The 17,794-nt window shown below is 35.2% G+C and overlaps 1 protein-coding gene across 1 annotated transcript in view; it reads right to left on the reverse strand.

The window, feature by feature from the left end:
- CTDSPL2 (CTD small phosphatase like 2) overlaps window positions 1-17,794 on the reverse strand; it is an 89,779-nt gene that overhangs the window by 18,852 nt on the left and 53,133 nt on the right. Inside the window, exons 3-8 of the mRNA XM_069460689.1 lie at window positions 16,113-16,251; window positions 12,828-12,977; window positions 7,167-7,382; window positions 3,708-3,786; window positions 3,295-3,406; window positions 798-884 (exon numbers count right to left, since the gene is read on the reverse strand). Coding sequence (XP_069316790.1) covers window positions 798-884; window positions 3,295-3,406; window positions 3,708-3,786; window positions 7,167-7,382; window positions 12,828-12,977; window positions 16,113-16,251 — 783 coding nt within the window. The remainder of the gene's footprint in view (window positions 1-797; window positions 885-3,294; window positions 3,407-3,707; window positions 3,787-7,166; window positions 7,383-12,827; window positions 12,978-16,112; window positions 16,252-17,794) is intronic.

Consider the following 17,794-nt stretch of genomic DNA (forward strand, 5'->3'; position numbering starts at 1 on the left):
TAATCCTTGGATTGGCGTCCTCTTGACAGACAACAAACTTTTTGACCTTTCCAAAAATTTTCAACAACTGTTAGGTATGAAGGAATTGCTAATTAAATAACAAACCGCCAACACAGAAAGGCACTTTGCAGTTTTCAAAGTGTGTTCACTCACATTAATTCAATCTTATGACAGGAAAATCTGAAACAAAGTAAAAACTATGGCCAACACACATAATCCACAGTGAAATGTTAACGATATGTGTATTTTGTACTGTTACCTGTCCATTGGCACAGAAGAGGGAGAAATGCACATACTCAAATTCTTTAAGTAAAGCAATAACTAGAAGAGTGTTCTGGAATTCTGTATTAATATAAAATAGATCTACCAAACTGCAATTTTACAGACCACATTACTACCACAGAAAATATATGACCAACAAGGAATGACGTTTCTTTATATATTAATTGGATTTTTGAAAAAAACACCAGGTGTTAACCTGGCAAGTTCCTCTTTGGGATCTATGTATGATGTCAGTGCTCCTGCCTCCACCTGCTGGCAAACAGATTATGATACTAACAGAGATCACTAGGTAAGAAAAATTAGCATTTGGGGGGTAATAAATTAATGGCATTTTATGCAGTATCTAGTATGACGCTATTTTTGTTAATAAATCATTAAAATATTGATGAAATCCATTAAGAGTTCTACAGAAAAACACATTTAATTTCACACACACACACAAATTACAAAACATTTCTCAGTTCAGATTGTTACCTAACAGGCCAAAAATTATTTTTAAAAAATTTTTAAATTACCTGATAAATGACATCTTGGAAAAGGACTGGAAAAGTAAGTGCTGCATCTTCTAGCTCATTTAGACTACAGTGCACTAGTGTTTCATCCTTAAAATAAAAAACACATTGAATGAAACAAGATATTAAAAGAAATTTCAAATAATGTATTCATGATCACCAAAAACACTTATTAAAACACCCATTCATATGTGGAATTATACACTCATAACACATTACTATATGCGTCCTAGCAATATGGTACAGAATTTTCTAAAGTCATTGGTTCTTGAGTATAGCTCCTGGAACAGCAAGCATCATCAGCATCATCTCAGAACTAGTTAGAAATGCAAATGTAAATTCTCTAGCTCCACTTCTGATGACTGAGAAACTAGGGGGGAGGAGCAATGTAGGGGGGGGTCACTGAGGAAGTAGTAGAGGGTGACCTCAGCAATCTATGTTTGTATAAGCTCCTTCAGGTGATGCTGATGCATGCTTAAGTTCAAGAACCATTGCTCTGAATTCTGTAGTTGCCTACTTTCAGTTAAAACCACATGCATACTAGATTTTTTTTTTTACAATTAGCAAATGCAAGTTTAGAATCTATTAAAATATATGTATATATATTTATTTGTATAATTCCTTTTTTTTCTTTGAGACAGAGTCTCATTCTATTGCCCTAGGTAGAGTATAGTGGCGTCATCGTAGTTCACATCAACCTCAAATTCCTGGGCTAAAGCAATCCTCCTGCCTCAGCCTCCCTGAGTAGCTGGGACTACAGGCATGCGCCACCATGCCCGGCTAATTTTTCTATTTTTAGTAGAGACAAGGTCTTGCTCTTGCTCAGGCAAGTCTCCTACTCCCACCTCAGCTGCCCCGAGTTCTAGAATTACAGGCGTGAGCTACTGTACCTAGCCTTGTATAACTCCTTACCCTCCAACTTTTTATAAAGCATTGTAGTTTAGGAAAAGATTATTTTAGTATCTCACAAATACATTTCATATACATCATTTGACTAAATAGCAGTCAGTGAAAACTTGTCATCTTTAATTACCACATCCTGTTTTCTCATTAAAAGGATAAGAAAGTAAAGAAAGTTCAGTCTAAGATAGGTACAAATATTTAGTATATTTCCCAAATCCTGAATGGTTGAAAAAACCTTCGTTTCCATTAGTATAAGTGACAGCATTTTTTAAAATAAAGCTGCTAATAATTCCCCCCAAAATTTTTAATACATTTAAGATCAATTAAAATAAAACAGAAATGTTCATACCTTGTGATTCCACATTTTACTAGCTGGCGTGTTTCTTTTAACCTAATGTTAAACTCTGCTGAGACAAACAGCAAAAAATACTCTAGATGTGCCTCACTTTCTTCTAATAGCACATCACACTAAACATTTCAAGGTGCCCTCTTTCTTACAACTGAATCATAACTAATCCTACTACTTCATCTACAGCCTATTTAATTCTGATCATTCTTAATCTACTTCTATAAAATTATGCTCAGCCAATTCTTATCTTTCCTTCTCTATTGATCTTTGGATTCAAAATAATATGGCCAAACTTGATATCATGACTACATCAACTCTTTTCTTTTCATTTTTTTGGAGATAGAGTCTCACTCTGTCACCCGGGTTAGAGTGCCATGGCATCGACCTAGCTCACAGCAACCTGAAACTCCTGGGCTCAAGCAATCGATCTGCCTCAGCCTCCCAAGTAGTTGGGACTACAGGTACATGCCACCACGCCAGGCTAAGAATAGGCTTTTTCATCAAAATAAATTTTCTATAAGAACTAAACCATATCTCTAATCATAGGGTACCAGTAAAAAATGCTAAATAATGAAATATTTTCCAATATGATATGATACTATTTTTGCTAGTATCAAGAAATTGGAGGTAGATGGTAAATGTGTTGACTATATATTAAATTTGGTTAGCAAAAGATACGAGATATTCAGGTTTCAAAGGTCCTCTGGTACCCTAAAATATCAATTTTAAATCACATCAAGAGAGCATATTAAAGGCTTTATTAGTCAGCATTAAGAGATTATGCTGTATAGATTATCAAGTAAATGTTTATTGTGTTAGACAGTATGTCAAAGTAAGAATAAGAAAGGGATTATGGTCTTGCATATGGTTCACTCACTGAGACCCAAATTATATTTGGTCCTTCAGGGACACATGATCCCAACAAAAAGGGGGAAAATCTAAAACAGGCATGATTCTAATAAAATGAAATTAGAATTTTTTAAGAGATTAAAAAACAAATCACAGGGGTTTCAGGAATATGAAGGAAAAAACTTTAAAAAGTCTAATTTATTTTTAAAGAGTACCTGATACTAACCAAACTGTTTAACATTAGACTGTTTAAATAAAATCATTTCAGAACACCTAGGATATATTTATAGTAAGTGTGATGGCTACTCATTCATTTGTATTCTTTTAGGTATTTTGGGCTATTATTTTTAAAAAGAATTTAACCCCTTTATTCTCTCTACCTGCAGATAATATACTTACCAGGTCTAAAACTAGGGAGAATTCTGGTGTGCTTCTTGTTTTCAATGGAAGAGCAGGTTTCCTATTTAATTGTTCTTCTGTCAGTGGTGGAACATGTTTGATGAAATAATAGCTGTAAACCAAATTTTAAGAAAATTTCAACATTCCCACTTTATAAATATAAAAGATATTACTAAATTCAGCCCATTTAAGTAAATAAAGCATAATTAACCCAGTAAGTCAAATTTATAAAACATGTAAATAAAAGTGAAAATATACAAATTAGTATTGCTGTAACTCAGAGTAAAGGTTTTAATACCTACAGGTCACATGTTCTTGGTAATGTAGCATTTAGCCACCCCTCCACACAGATAACACACTTTCATCATGCTCCAAAAAGGAAAGAAAGGGGAAAAAAAAACACCCCAACTCACGGGTCAAATACTTCCCAGTCTTCTTCATAGGTGGCCTCTGCGTGGGCTGATGAATAACCACTATCTGGAGTTACTGGTGCTATTTAATAAAGAGAAAAACAAAATGTTATTATTACTTAATGATTCATGAAATACACATTTTATTGCTTCTACATAAGATCTTCCTGAAGCCCTGTGTATTTTAGGTTAAAGATAGAAATAATTTATAAACAACATGAGAAATAAATTTATTAACATAGTTCTAACTCTAGATCAAAGGGAAAAATAATCGCTACAAGACAAAATGGCAAACTAGATCATGGCTAGTAGAATTAAGATCCTTATCAGCTTAGAGAAAATTTACTATTATTACTAGAAAAATACACTCCATAAAAATTTAATTTCTAGCTGGATGGTGTTTATATGCAATAACCATAAAAATTTCATGATGCTCTTGTAGAAGTAATACTTCATAAAGTGACTTGTACATAAAGGCAGTCAATAAATATATGCTGACAGTAGACCCAAATGTAGTTTTTAAATCTGAGATCCACGAATAGTCTTTAAGAGATCTGTGAACCTCTTGAAGAATTACAAAAAAGTATTATATGTACATTTTTCCAGGAATCTCAGGGCTATATATGATCTTAAAAAGTTAAGAAATGCTGCTCTATGTGGAAATCATTGCTTTAGAGATCTATTATTTTACTTCTAATTTATAACCAACTTAATTTCTATATTCCATACCACATAGTTCACTCTCTGAGCAATGATTATATCAATTGATGGAGCTTTAGAAATTATGCTAGGAATTTTATAAGACAATCATTACAACTTAAATTGAAGGAGAAGACAAAGGTAACTTAAAAGCCAAACAGGTAATATCTCAGACACAAAAGTTTAAGGTAGAAACCAATAAAAAAATTGCTGTAATCTGGCCGGGTGCATTGGCTCACGCCTATTATCCCAGCACTTTTGGAGGCCAAGGCGGGAGGCTCACTTGAGACCAGCCTGGGCAACACAGCAAGACCTCAGTCTCTACAAAAAATAGAAAAAATTAGCCTGGTATGGTGGTGTGTTCCTGCAGTCCCAGCTACTTGGGAGGCTGAGGTGAGAGGATCACTTGAGCCCAGGAGTTCAAGGCTACAGTGAGCTATGATCACACCACTGCACTCCAGCCTTGGCGAGACAGTGAGACCTTGTTTCTTTAAAAAAAAAAAAAAAAAAAAAAATTTAAAAGATCAATCTTCCTATAGAAATGGAATGTTGGTGAATAATAGTCTTCCGGGACAAAAACTAACCTTTTTTGCAATTAATCACGTATTAACATCTTCTGAAAAATGTCATCATGGTATCTATGTTCAATGAATGACATCAGATGTAAAGCAGAATTTTTGTTCCGCTGTAACAACTTTATGCTTATCATGATTCATTACCACAGAGAATAATGGAAAATGTATCTGCCAATCACTTTACTGTTTCAAATTCCTATTATCCTCAGAGAAATGAACATCTATACTTCAGCACATATAAAATTATTTAGCATCTGAAATTATGGAGTTCCTATGTGCTAAGTATTTTCATATTTCATCTCATTTAACCTTCAAAACCTTTAATCATTACCATGTTAAAGCTAAGAAAATGGAGTTTCTTATGTCTATCTACCACAGTCCTCTCAAGAGCTTACATAAGTTGTCCAAAGTCACACAATTAAGTAAACAGTAGAGCCAACCTCCTACCTCGTTCTCTTTGGCTACATTCTCAAAGTTAAGGAAAAGTAGTACTTTTGTCACTCATATTCATCTTTTAAGATCAGCATAAATGTTACCTCTAAAGTCTTCCCATGAGCATCCCAGAGTAACTGCAGTGTGTCACCACCTCATTTTGCTCATTTAACTGTAATAACACTCACCCCACTGTAATTTTTCTGTGTACTAGGCTCTTCAATTAGATCATGAACTCCTCAGGGTCAGGGAGCATATCTTAATCATTGTTATCAACAATTCCTCCTCACAAAAATAGGTGCTCGCAAATGTTAGGGTAATAAATGAATGAATGTGACAACTGTAGTAAATCTTACTTTTCCCCTCTAGAAACCCTAAAGTTACAGAAATCTGTCTTCCATCTTCACAGTTGTCAAAAAAAATAAATACAAAGGCTTATACAGCAGCATAAAAATACAGAATAAGCATCAAACAGGAAACCAAAGCCCTGGACTTTATATTTTACTATTCATTAGTCTTATCTCACCGGGAAAAGTAATCAGCATAAAATAGGAGGTCAAAGATAGGTTAACATGCAATTCTTATGCACTAAAGAATAAACTAACTGTTCATAATGGTGTCAATTTGCTTGTTAGATTCAGTATTATTCTTAAATTCTGGGTTTAACATCATAGATATAAGTCTGTTACTTGAGGAATTTAAAATAAATCTTTCCTATTTTGCTGTTTTCCCTCCATATTGGTACTACTGGGATGAACTATATAGAAGTTTCATAATTGTGTCCATATTTTCTTTAAATGTTTCCTCCTGTTTCAGTGATTTAAAATTTCTTCTTTCTATTCAAGAGGAGTACAGATGCTCCTGATGATCTACGACTAGGCTACACCCTGATAAACCTATCATAAGCCAAAAATATTGTAAGTCAAAATGCATTTAATACCTGTATAAACCCATCATAAGGTCAAAAAATTGTAAGTCAGAGAACATCTGTACATTATTCCACTTCCTTATGCCAAGGTATGTTTCCTAAACAATACATATTTACTGGGCTCTCTTAAATACCTGTTACCCCCAAAATAAAAAAGCAAATCTAAGATCTCTGTCCCCAAATGAGAAAATGGCCATCCTCAGTTTTATTTCTGCTTTAAGAATGGTGAAACTCAATTTCATCTTGTACCTTATATGTCTATCTACCACAGTCCTCAGAGGTAATAAATCCCTGATCTCATGTGTTTCCACATTTCAATGACAACTAGCTGAGGAACCCCACAATTATGTTAGGACTTTGTAAGGATCAAGAGCTAGGCTGCAAAGTTTGGGTATAGAGAGAGATCTGGAAACAGAAGGCCCTTTTGGGGGATGTGATCTATGTATGAAACAAATCTGAATGTATGAGACTGTCTCTAGTTAGGGACCTCAGACCTAAGGGTCCAAAGACTGGTGCAACAATAACAAATATGTTCATAAACATAAGCATATATTTTGCTAGCTATATTAAATTTCTCCAAGCAGTAAGATTGGTGGAAATAATTCAACTGTGAAATGACTAATACTTAGTCAAAACAACCTTTCAAAAAATTTCAGTTTCAAAATGACTGTGGATTTTTGGGACAAAGTTTTGTTTCCAACTTTAATTTTTTTTTAACTTTAAGGAAGAAAAACTTATGTATTTAATCTGCCCACTTAAGAAAAATATGAAATACTATATTTTTATAAACTACTCATGACAATGAATAAGAAAAGGAATTTTCTTCACCTGTAAGGGGTGGGATATCACGATTAACTGTTTCTTCTGCTTCTTCTAAACTATTATTTATTGACGGCCTCACTTGAACTGCTTGATTTGAGTAAGCTGCTCCATTAGTTGATGTGGTAGTACTGGTAGTGATCTCATCTACCTGTTCCATATCAAGTTGTTTTACTATTTCTTCAGCTTCCACAGCCTGCCCTGGAGAATCTGATCCTGATGTTCCTGAAATCATAATTCAGTACACTCACTATCATCACTTAAAAATGCAAGTATTTAGAAAAACTAAATGCAGTATCACTCTACAATTTATTTAAACTGGTAATTCATACGGGAACAAAGCTGAGAACATCATTTGTTAATCTTTTCTAGACAATTCAAACAATGAGGAATAAAGATTATTACAGGCTAGAGTAATATTTGTGAGTTTTTCTTAAGTTTTCAAAAAGTTTGCAAACATCCATTTACAGTCAAACGAAAGCCACAATGGAATTTTTCATTAAGGCAAATATCATTTATTAAGTATGTACTATGTGCTGGGCATTTTATGTATGTTCATTATCCTTAAACAGCTACCAATCTTTCCAATTTGAATACTAAGCATCCCCTCCATGTAGGCAACTGTAATTTTTCAACCATAGGTATCCAAGAAAGAGCTGACTGTTCCTCTAACCATGAGAACCTTTTTAAGACAGAATAATTTCTCAACAAAATTCCATCTCATTACCAAATAAAGATTGAAGCTGTACCTGCCCGATTCTTCTGCTATGACATGATCCCAACTCTTTCCATTTATTTTCAAAATCCTCCAAATGTCATTTTAAACAACAAAAATAACAAAATCAAAGTCCAACACTATCAACTTCCTTGCAAATACTTTCTCCCTCACTGCTTTAAATTTAACCTCTTTCCTAAAAATATCACTTTTCCTGATACCTTTTCCCTCAACACTCTTTTTTCTTCCACACCCCATGTTCTAATTGAATCAGGTCATTTATCTCCATTGCTGTCACCAAATCATTGGTTTCCACTGTGTGTGCAAAAAAATGTCTGCTCTTTTGAGACTGATGTTGCATGGCTATATAATTCTTCACTTATCCTCACTGTTGTCACTTACCACTTACTGCCTGAATCCTCTCGATCACGGAGGACTTTAACACCTAGCTACTACTTTACTGCTTTATTTAATGTGGTATTTTGTCCAGTTATTACAGGTGATGTCAATGATTCATTCAACGACTAATCCTCAAAGTTCCTGCCCTCTTCGGCTCCAACTATCTTCACTCACACTGCTCTTTAGTAGTTATTACCATGGCCATAACCTGGAAATTAACACTAAGAAACTATTCACCTCTGAAATCTAAAATTCTAATCCTATATATTAATCCGTTAGTACAGCCTTCTAACCTTCCAATAATCTATCTCATATTCCCATTATATGTGATCTCCAAGCTTGATAAAGGCCAGTATCATTTACTCCAAACATATCCCTCAATGGCTTCTTCTTCCCTTCTAATCTAGTTAAGACTTCATGGTATATGACTCAACTCACTCTCAAGATGGCAAACTCAGTGTCCTTGATCCCTTGTCCTTCATTGTCATCTGTCAAGAAATCCCTCTTGAATCAATCTAACAAACAGGATTCGTAGGCCCCAGTCCCAGGGTACTGAAGGAAACAATATAAAGACTGGCTATACTACAAATAAAACCCTCTAATCTTAGCCAGGTCCATAGCATGCTATTCGGTACTTCTGTGTGTGTCCCTCTCTCGGTTCCTTTTTCTTATTTCCCAGGCAGGGATGGGGAACCTGTAGCCTCAGGGCCACATGTGACCTTTTGACTGAATCCAAATTTTACAGAACAAATTCCTTTTAATAAAGGGATTTGTTCTGTGAAGTTTGGATTTGGTTGAGGGGCTGCACTTGGGGGTCTGGAGGGCCACATGTGGCCTTGAGGCTGCAGGTTTCCCACCCCTGCCACTGGTTAACATTCTAAACTTTCACCATTCTCTTTCTTCAAGTCCCTGCTACCAGGAGTATCTCAGTAAATGACATCATCTCCTCTTTCAAAGAAAAAAATTGTAACTGCCCAGGCATGATGGCTCACACCTGTAATTCTAGCACTTTGGGGGCTGAGGCAGAAGGATCTCTTCAGGCCTAGAGTTTAAGACCTGCCTACATAACATAGCAAGATCTTGTCTCTACAAAAAAAAAAAAAAAAAAAATTTTAACTAGCCAGGAGGATCACTCAAGCTCAGGAGTTTGAGGATGGAGTGAGCTAGAACTGTGCCACTGCACTCCAACCTGGCCAACAGAATGAGACCCTGTCTCCCCCGCAAAAAAAAAGTAACTCTCAAACATCAACTTTTTCCTCAAACATCTATTTCTGTACATACCTTCACTGCTTCTTTCCTCCATCATAAAGGGAAAATGTCTCTTCCCACTTTCAATTTTAATTATTTTACCTGTTCTTTTGATTCCATCCCTGTCAACAGTTTCCAGAAACTTTCTCCATTATTTTCTCCTCTCAATTTTCATGCTTGCCTCTTGCAAATACAAACTATTCCCTGAGACTATGTAACCTCCCTAATTTCTTTCTTTAAATTCAAGCTCATAACAGTAATCTACACTTGCTGCTCCCTTCTTACTCTTCACTTTACTCTTCTAACTCAAAAATATTAGACTTCCAAATTTAACTGCTCCTCTGAAACTGTTCTGACAAAAGACACCAATGACTTTCTAATTGTCACGTTTAGGTGTGTCTTTTGAATGATCATTTCCTTTTCTTCTGTCTTTACAACTATTTGACCCTGGGTTTTGATAGTTTCTCTTCCTTTGGCCTCTATAACACAATGTCTTTCCTGGCTTCCTCCATGTCTTCTTTTATGGCTCCTCCTACTCTGTCCAGTCCTTCGATGTTTTCCCCCCAAATTCTGGTCTTGGTCTGCTGAACCAAGTAAACCATTTATTCCACTGGTTTCAACTAATACCTACAAACTGATGATACCATGATCTACTGCTTAAACTGAGAATTCTGAGGTCTACACCAGAGTAACAAATTGCTACTAGACATATTTGGTTGTTTCATGGCATCTGAAAATCAGGATGGCACATATTAACCTCAATTATCTATCTCCCAAGAACTTTCTTCTCCTTCTTGAAACCTCTACCTTGTGTCATCTTAATTCTCTTTTCTTTCACCTCCAGTCTATACCCAAAATTTGCATATTTTATATCCTTTGATCCTTCCTCTCTTCTCTAATACCACAATTAATATCTCATCGAGTCTCACATAGACTACAAGTCTACTAATTGTTCTCCGTGATTGCAGCCTCTTGAGAATCGAGCCAATAAACTATTGCCAAAGTGTTCTTTATAAAACACAAATCTGATCATATTATTCACCAGTTTAAACCTTTCAATCATTCCCCACTAATTAAAGCTTAAACATCTTACCATGCTAGCTCTATAATCTGACTTCTTCATAACTCTTCTACCTTATCCCTTCTCAAATTCAATGCTCCATCAGTTACAAACTAGTTTCTCAAATATGCTAGGTTGCTTCCTATTGTAGGGCCTTTGCTCATGCTGCTGCTTCTACCTGGATTCAGCTTTTCTATCAAGCCTTTTGTGAGCCACCACCGCCACTGCCCAGAAGACAGGACCACTCTATTCTGTGAATACCCCACTATCCCATACCTCTAATCAATGCACCTATAAAATTTATTATACCTATTTACCTACACTTTTTCCTCTGGTAAAAAGTAAGTTCCTGGTCAGGCACAGTGGCTTACACCTCTAATCCTAGTACTTTCGGAGGCCAAGGTGGGAGCATCACTTGAGGCCAGGGGTTGAACACCACATAGCAAGACCCCATCTCTACAAAAAATTAAAAAAATTAGCCAGGCATGGTGGCACATGACTAGAGTCCCAGCAACTTGGGAAACTGAGGCAGAAGGATCACTTGAACCCAGCAGTTTGAGCTTGCAGTGAGCTATTATAATGCCACTGCATTCTGGCCCAGATAACAGAGTGAGACCCTGTCTCTTAAAATAAAAAAAGTAAGCTCCTTGAGGGCAATGATCATTTGTTAAACATCTTTAAATATCCAATGACTTACACAATGACTGGAACACTGTAGATGCTCAATAAATATTTACTGAATGAATTGAAATCTTTAAAACACCCCTAACAGTTAAGTATAAATTAATTATCCCAATACGTGGATTAACAGGCACAAGAATTTAAAGAATTGTTCCAAGATAATGCAGCTAAAGAGTGGCAAAGATAAACTTTTAAAACAAGCGTGTCTAACTCCAAAGCCTATTCTCTTTCTACCATACCAGCTTTTCCATTATATCAGCATCTAGTTCGATAAGATGTTAATAGATATTACACAGAAAAAGGTTCTGTGGTCACATATGTCTATGAAATACCAGGTTAAACGAAGTTGAAGGAAGTTTTTGGTTTTCTTTTGTTTCTCTTATAGGACTTTACAATCCTTTAATGTGCTAATATGCATTATTTTCTCCCTGAGAACATCTTGATTTTATATTACACCAATCTGCCTTTTAGAAATTGTACTATCATCCAGAAATATAATATTAGAATTTAAATCATCAGGCAACAAGCATTTAATGATTATCTTCCATGGACCTAACACTGTATCAAACAGCATGACAGATGCAAAAATAAAGACATGGTCTCTTGCCCTGAAATAACTTACAGACTAAATTATCATGCGTGAAATAAGGTATTAATTGTAAGAAAAGACAGGACAGAAACTAGGCCATTAAAAAAATACAAAGTGAAAGAAACCAATGTTTATTCTTTTGGAAAACACAGATAAGTTTTACAAATTATCTGAAACTACCCTAATTCAAATAAATTGAATTACCATTTATCTAGATTGAAAATCCCTGGGGGATAAAAATCAAGCAAATGATAATAAAAATAAACGGTGTTACCAAAAAAAGCTGGTTTCAGCTCACTTAAAAAAATATTCAATAAATTCCATTTTAATGATCTTGAAAATGTTTCTGCATTCTTTCCTGTACATTCTCTAAAGATTAAAGAAGTCATTTTGGCTGGGCATGGTGGCTCACGCCTGTAATCCCAGCACTCTGGGAGGCCAAGGCAGGCAGATTGTTTGAGTTCAGGAATTCGAGACCAGCCTGAGCAAGAGCAAGACCCTGTTTCTACTAAAAATAGAAAGAAATTATATGGACAGCTAAAAATATATATAGAAAAAATTAGGCGGGCATGGTGGCGCAAGCCTGTAGTCCCAGCTACTCGGGAGGCTGAGGCAGGAGGATTGGTTTAGCCCAGGAGTTTGAGGTTGCTGTGAACTAGGCTGACGCCACGGCACTCTAGCCCGGGCAACAGACTGAGACTCTGTCTCAAAAAAAAAAAAGTCATCTTAACACAGTAAAAACAAAAAACTTTCCCTCCAGCCCAAAGTTTATCTAGCTTTGCAGATAATGAAAGCAGAGTTCACTACAACAGCACTAAATTTTATTTCAGTCACTTTAAAAGAAAAAGCTTTTAAGAAACTGTATATTTTTAATGAGGCCAAAACAAACACAAGACATTGACAAAATAGGCCAGTAAAGTTAAAAAGATCTTTAAAAAAACTATGAATTTTTTAACCCAAATTATGATTAATACTTACCATTTTTATTTGCTGGTGAAAAAAAGTTGAAGACAGGTGAAAATATGGTCCCCAACAATGTAGTTCTTGGAGGACTGCCAGTGGAAGGATTATCTTCTAATTTTCCATTTTGTTTTACATGCTGATTTGTCATTTCATAACTACCAGCTTCTAACAAAAAAACAAGAAAAAAGTCATGATCTAGAAAACACTGACTTTCAGAAATGTGTTTTAAATCCCTCATTACAAAATAACTTCCTCCTCCCTGAAAATATTTCATGAAAACTGAATAGCAGGAGAACTTATTAAAGAAATCCTGAGAAAAATCAAATGCTCTTTATGCATAAATATATTAGCTTATTAAGTATGAAATGTCCAATTTCCTTAAGTACTGGGTTTGACAGTTGATGTCTCTGACTTTTCACTTCGATACTTCTTGTTTTATTTTTATTATGAAGGTACATCCTCAGTCTTTCAAATCCACGGTTTGGCTTGTGATTATCTTTCAAATTTTTTTTACAGTAATTGCTGTGAAACCATGAATAAGTCAAAAATTAGTGTTATTTTCAAATATGAGTTCTGTCATGGAACCAGTGTAGCAATGACAACCTGAAATATCAACCAAGTGTTTGGGAACGGTGTGGCTAATGAATGCACACTACACTGATGATTTGAGAAGTTTCATTCTGGTGATTTTAACACATTAACTGACATGTGAGTTGTATTTAACTCACACTAGTTTTGAGCCTGGGGCCTTATGAAGCATATGTAACTCACACATCTATTCACCTTGGGAACTATGAGAACTATTTTTCAAGTTGCATAAAACTCATGCACAGAAAACAATAAAAATAAACAAATTTTTCATTAGAAAGGATCATTTTGTTTTCGAAGTTTTTATTTTATTTTCATAATAAAACACCATGGCCCCAACGAAAAATTTTTGTTTCCTAGGGGGACAGTCAACGTGTTAATCCTGAAAATGAGCCACGTGGGCCACCTGAGACCAAAATGGATAATGATGAGCTGAAAGCTATAGTGGAGGTAAATTCATCTCAACCTATACATGAATTAGCAGCAAGGTTTGACGTTACTATTCCAACAATAATGGACCATTTGAAACAAACTGGCAAGGTAAAGGAGCTAGATAGATGGGTTCCGCATGTGTTAAACGAGTGCATGTATTAAACGAGCACCACAAGAGAAATCGTCTCAAAGCTTGCCTTTCTTTGCTGTCACAACATAAAGGCAAACCATTTCTACACCATATTGTTCCATGTGATGAAAAAGGGATTCTTTTTGACAAATTGCAAGCATTCGGCACAATGGTTGGATAAAGATGAAGTGCAGAAACACAGTCCAAAACCGAATATTCATCAAAAAAAGCTAATGGTGTCTGTTTGGTGGTCTAGCACTGGTTTTATCCACTATAGCTTCAGAAACCTGGTAAGTCTGTAAGTGGGTGTCTACTGCAACCAACTGGATAAAATGATGAGGATGCTTGAGATTAAGCAGCCGAGACTGGTCAACAGAGACAGGCCAATCCTCTTGCAAGACAATGTTGGACTCACATGTCACACAAATAACGCTGCTCAAACTAAAGAGGCTGGGCTTGGAAATTCTCTGTCATCCACCGTATTCACCAGACCTTGCAATAACTGACTACCACTTATTCCAGGCTTTGGACCACCTCTAACAAGGAAAAATAATCAATTTTCAACAAGCCGTGGAAAACGCCTTTCGCGATTTCATCGCCACTTGCCCTCTAGGCTTCTTTGCTGCTGGCATAAACAAGCAACCTTGAAGATGGCAAAACTGTGTCAACAGTTTAGGCGCATACTTTAATTAACTATACTGCTTCTTGTTTGAGATATAATAGACTACACTTTTGATTCGAAATCAGACATTTCATATTTAATGACCTAATATTGACGTTATTCAAATGGTAACATACTGAGTTTTTTCAAAGTAGATTTACATCAAGAATTATATAGATTGAAAGGCTTCAAATCAACACAGTATAACAGAAAATGAAGGACATACTTTATAAATAAGGAAACAAGTTACCAGTATCTAAAACATAAATGTAAGATTTTGTTTTTGTTTGCATTCTGAGATGTTGTTAACTTCATAAAACCTTCCCTCATATTTACTTCGTGAATAACAGCTAAATGAATAGGGGCAATACAGCTCTACTGAAGCACAAGACTATATATATACAGTAGTGTCAAAAATTACCTATGGATATTTAGGCAATGGTTAGGAAGAATAATCAGTTTGTTTTAAAGTTTCTTGTAAATAAAAATTTTCCACAAATTTTAGAAAATAGAAAATACAAATAAAATCAATCAAAAGTTTTGAATAATTATCCTCTGACCCTCCACTTTACTTGGTATCAACCGCAATTCTTTCCTTCTTTGCTATGGCTCTTTTAACTTGTTTCTATCTCTCTCTCTCTCCTCTTTCCCTTTGTCCAGTCTCAGTCCCCTTTTTAAGTCTCCTTTATCTCCTCATTAGTTACTTCTAACAATAAAGATATATTATTGCACTGGCCAGAAAGAGGAGAGAAATTGTTATTGCTGTTGCTAAGACAGCATTGGTTAAAAGAACACTCCATGCTCTAAAGTGTTGTTCTTTATAGCTTTCTCTTCATGTCCTCTGTTTTTCTCCCTTTTGACTTTGAGGAGCTTCTCAGCTATATGATAAGGTATTGACAAAGTTTATCAACAGCTACACAACTGACATTTGGGCCTGACAATTCTTTATTGCAGGGGGCTGTCCTGTGTATTGTAGGATGTTTAGCAGCATCTCTGACATATACCTGATAGATGCCAGTAGCAGCTTCTCCACAGGTTATGACAACCAAAAAGTTCTCCAGGTACTGACAAATGTCTCTTGGGGGACAAAACTACCCCCAGTTGAAAACTACTGGCCTAAGTGATCCAAGTCCTCTCTGAGCTCTTAAAGAGTGTAATCCAGGAAAAAGCTTTTGTACATATTTCAAATGAATTATGTCATAAGTATTACTGCTTTAAGAAATCAGAGGCCAAAAATGTTGATCCATATATATTTTTATGGTAAACAGCATAAAGCTAGTTATTCTGCCTTTACTTATTTTAACTCATCACAGTAAAATTTTTTTAGGAAGGTAAATTTTTATTTCACTTCATGCTACTCATATTTGATACAAAGACTATAAAATCAGGTAGAAATTGCTCAAAGTAGATTTTTAAAAAGAGATAGGAAATGAGTCAAGTGCAATCTGTGCTTACACCTAAATAAAACAATATCTAAATATTAACAAACCTCCATTTACTTGACTTTTCCGTCTTACTCGAGAGATCTGTTTGTTAGGCTTTTCTCCTGCTCTTGGTGTTGATGTGATCAAATTATTATCTATATCACGTTCAATTCTACTCCGTTTTGAAGGATTTTCTCTCTCTTCCTTAAGATATAAGAGGAAAAAAACATGCACTGAGCACAGTCATTCTGCCTTATGGGTTATACTTTTAAAATGATAAAATATGGTATAATATACTTTCCCCTGTTTTTCATATCCAGGAAAAACAAAATGCAATTACAGGTTATATCAAAGAGTGTTAGGGAACACAAGAAAAATTTGATAGTGTTGTAAGGATATTAATACAATTGTAATATACAAATATAACTACAACATCCCCACAATTCAGATCCTTTTCCCACAGTTCATTAAATTTTCCAGGCTATCAAAGCATTGAATTGTACAGTGCACCCTGAATTTTCCACAATTCTTCCTTATTTTTAGAAATGTCCTAAAGAACCAAAGATCATTTCCTTAAGCAACTCACAGTAGGAGAGAAAGCCTCAATGAACTTGCTGGCAAGTCACATATCCTCCCCACCACCCCCAGCAAAAAAGGAAAAGGCCTGCCTTTGCCATACCCCTCACTGCCAACCTCAATTATTTAAATGCCCAAACTGACATCATAGAGTCTACCCCTTAAAAACCTCTTCATTTACTGCCTTACGTGGGACAAGTCCACATGACCACTTTAGACTATTCTTACAGAATTACTGACTAAAATAGTATATAATTCCAACATTAGCCTGATTTTTCTCCTTTTATATATATGTTTTCTTCTCGTTTGTAAAAATTTTCTGAGTAATCTACCATGAACAATTTTCTTACATTATAATATTGCCCTATAGTTCCTTGCTGTTTTAATTAGTACCTGAAATCTTTTGATAAAGATTAGATTTTCAAATCTACACACTACATTTAATTTATACATAAATTTGACATGCTTATCTATCCTTTGTTGTATTCAATGCCTTTATCCCACAGAAAGTAATAAAGTATACTAATATGCCTTTTTAAAAAGCTGACTATTCTATTATTTCTGGAAAAAACCTTGGTATTGTAAATGGTGAAAACTACAATTTCCCATTTGGATCAAAATAGAAAAAAGATATTACTGTAATACAGAATTTTACTTTTACTCATAATTTTAGGTAGCTCTATAAAACCAATACAGCATTATAGCACACAATAATGCCTCAGTGATCCACAACAAAATTCTTCAAATTTTCACTATTATTCCTCTATATTTTAAAATGATGAAGAGGAAGTCTCTTATCTCTAACATGGGATCTCCATTATCAGAAAATATAAGTGCTCTTTATAAAATCCATCTAGAACAGAAATAATACAGCAAAGCGTCAACTACATACACTAAGCTCTAGCCTCCCCTTTAGAAATTTCTTAGTACAGCTGCCATAACATAAATACATACATTCCAGAAAACCCTGCATTCTGCAACACTGAAGTAACAATGCTTAAGGAAAAATGTGTCCGGGAGAAGGGAGAGGGGTATGTTGGGACAGATTACTTCATGCAACTGTAACTTTGTAACCATAGCACAATGTGACTGTAACTTTGTAACCAAGGCACAAACAAAAACACATCCGGACCTCCAGAGCTAACTTGGACACCCCAGTCAGGCAAAGAGT

The sequence above is a fragment of the Eulemur rufifrons genome, chromosome 2 (assembly GCF_041146395.1).
Source record: "Eulemur rufifrons isolate Redbay chromosome 2, OSU_ERuf_1, whole genome shotgun sequence".
In the NCBI taxonomy this organism is placed as follows: Eukaryota; Metazoa; Chordata; class Mammalia; order Primates; family Lemuridae; genus Eulemur; species Eulemur rufifrons.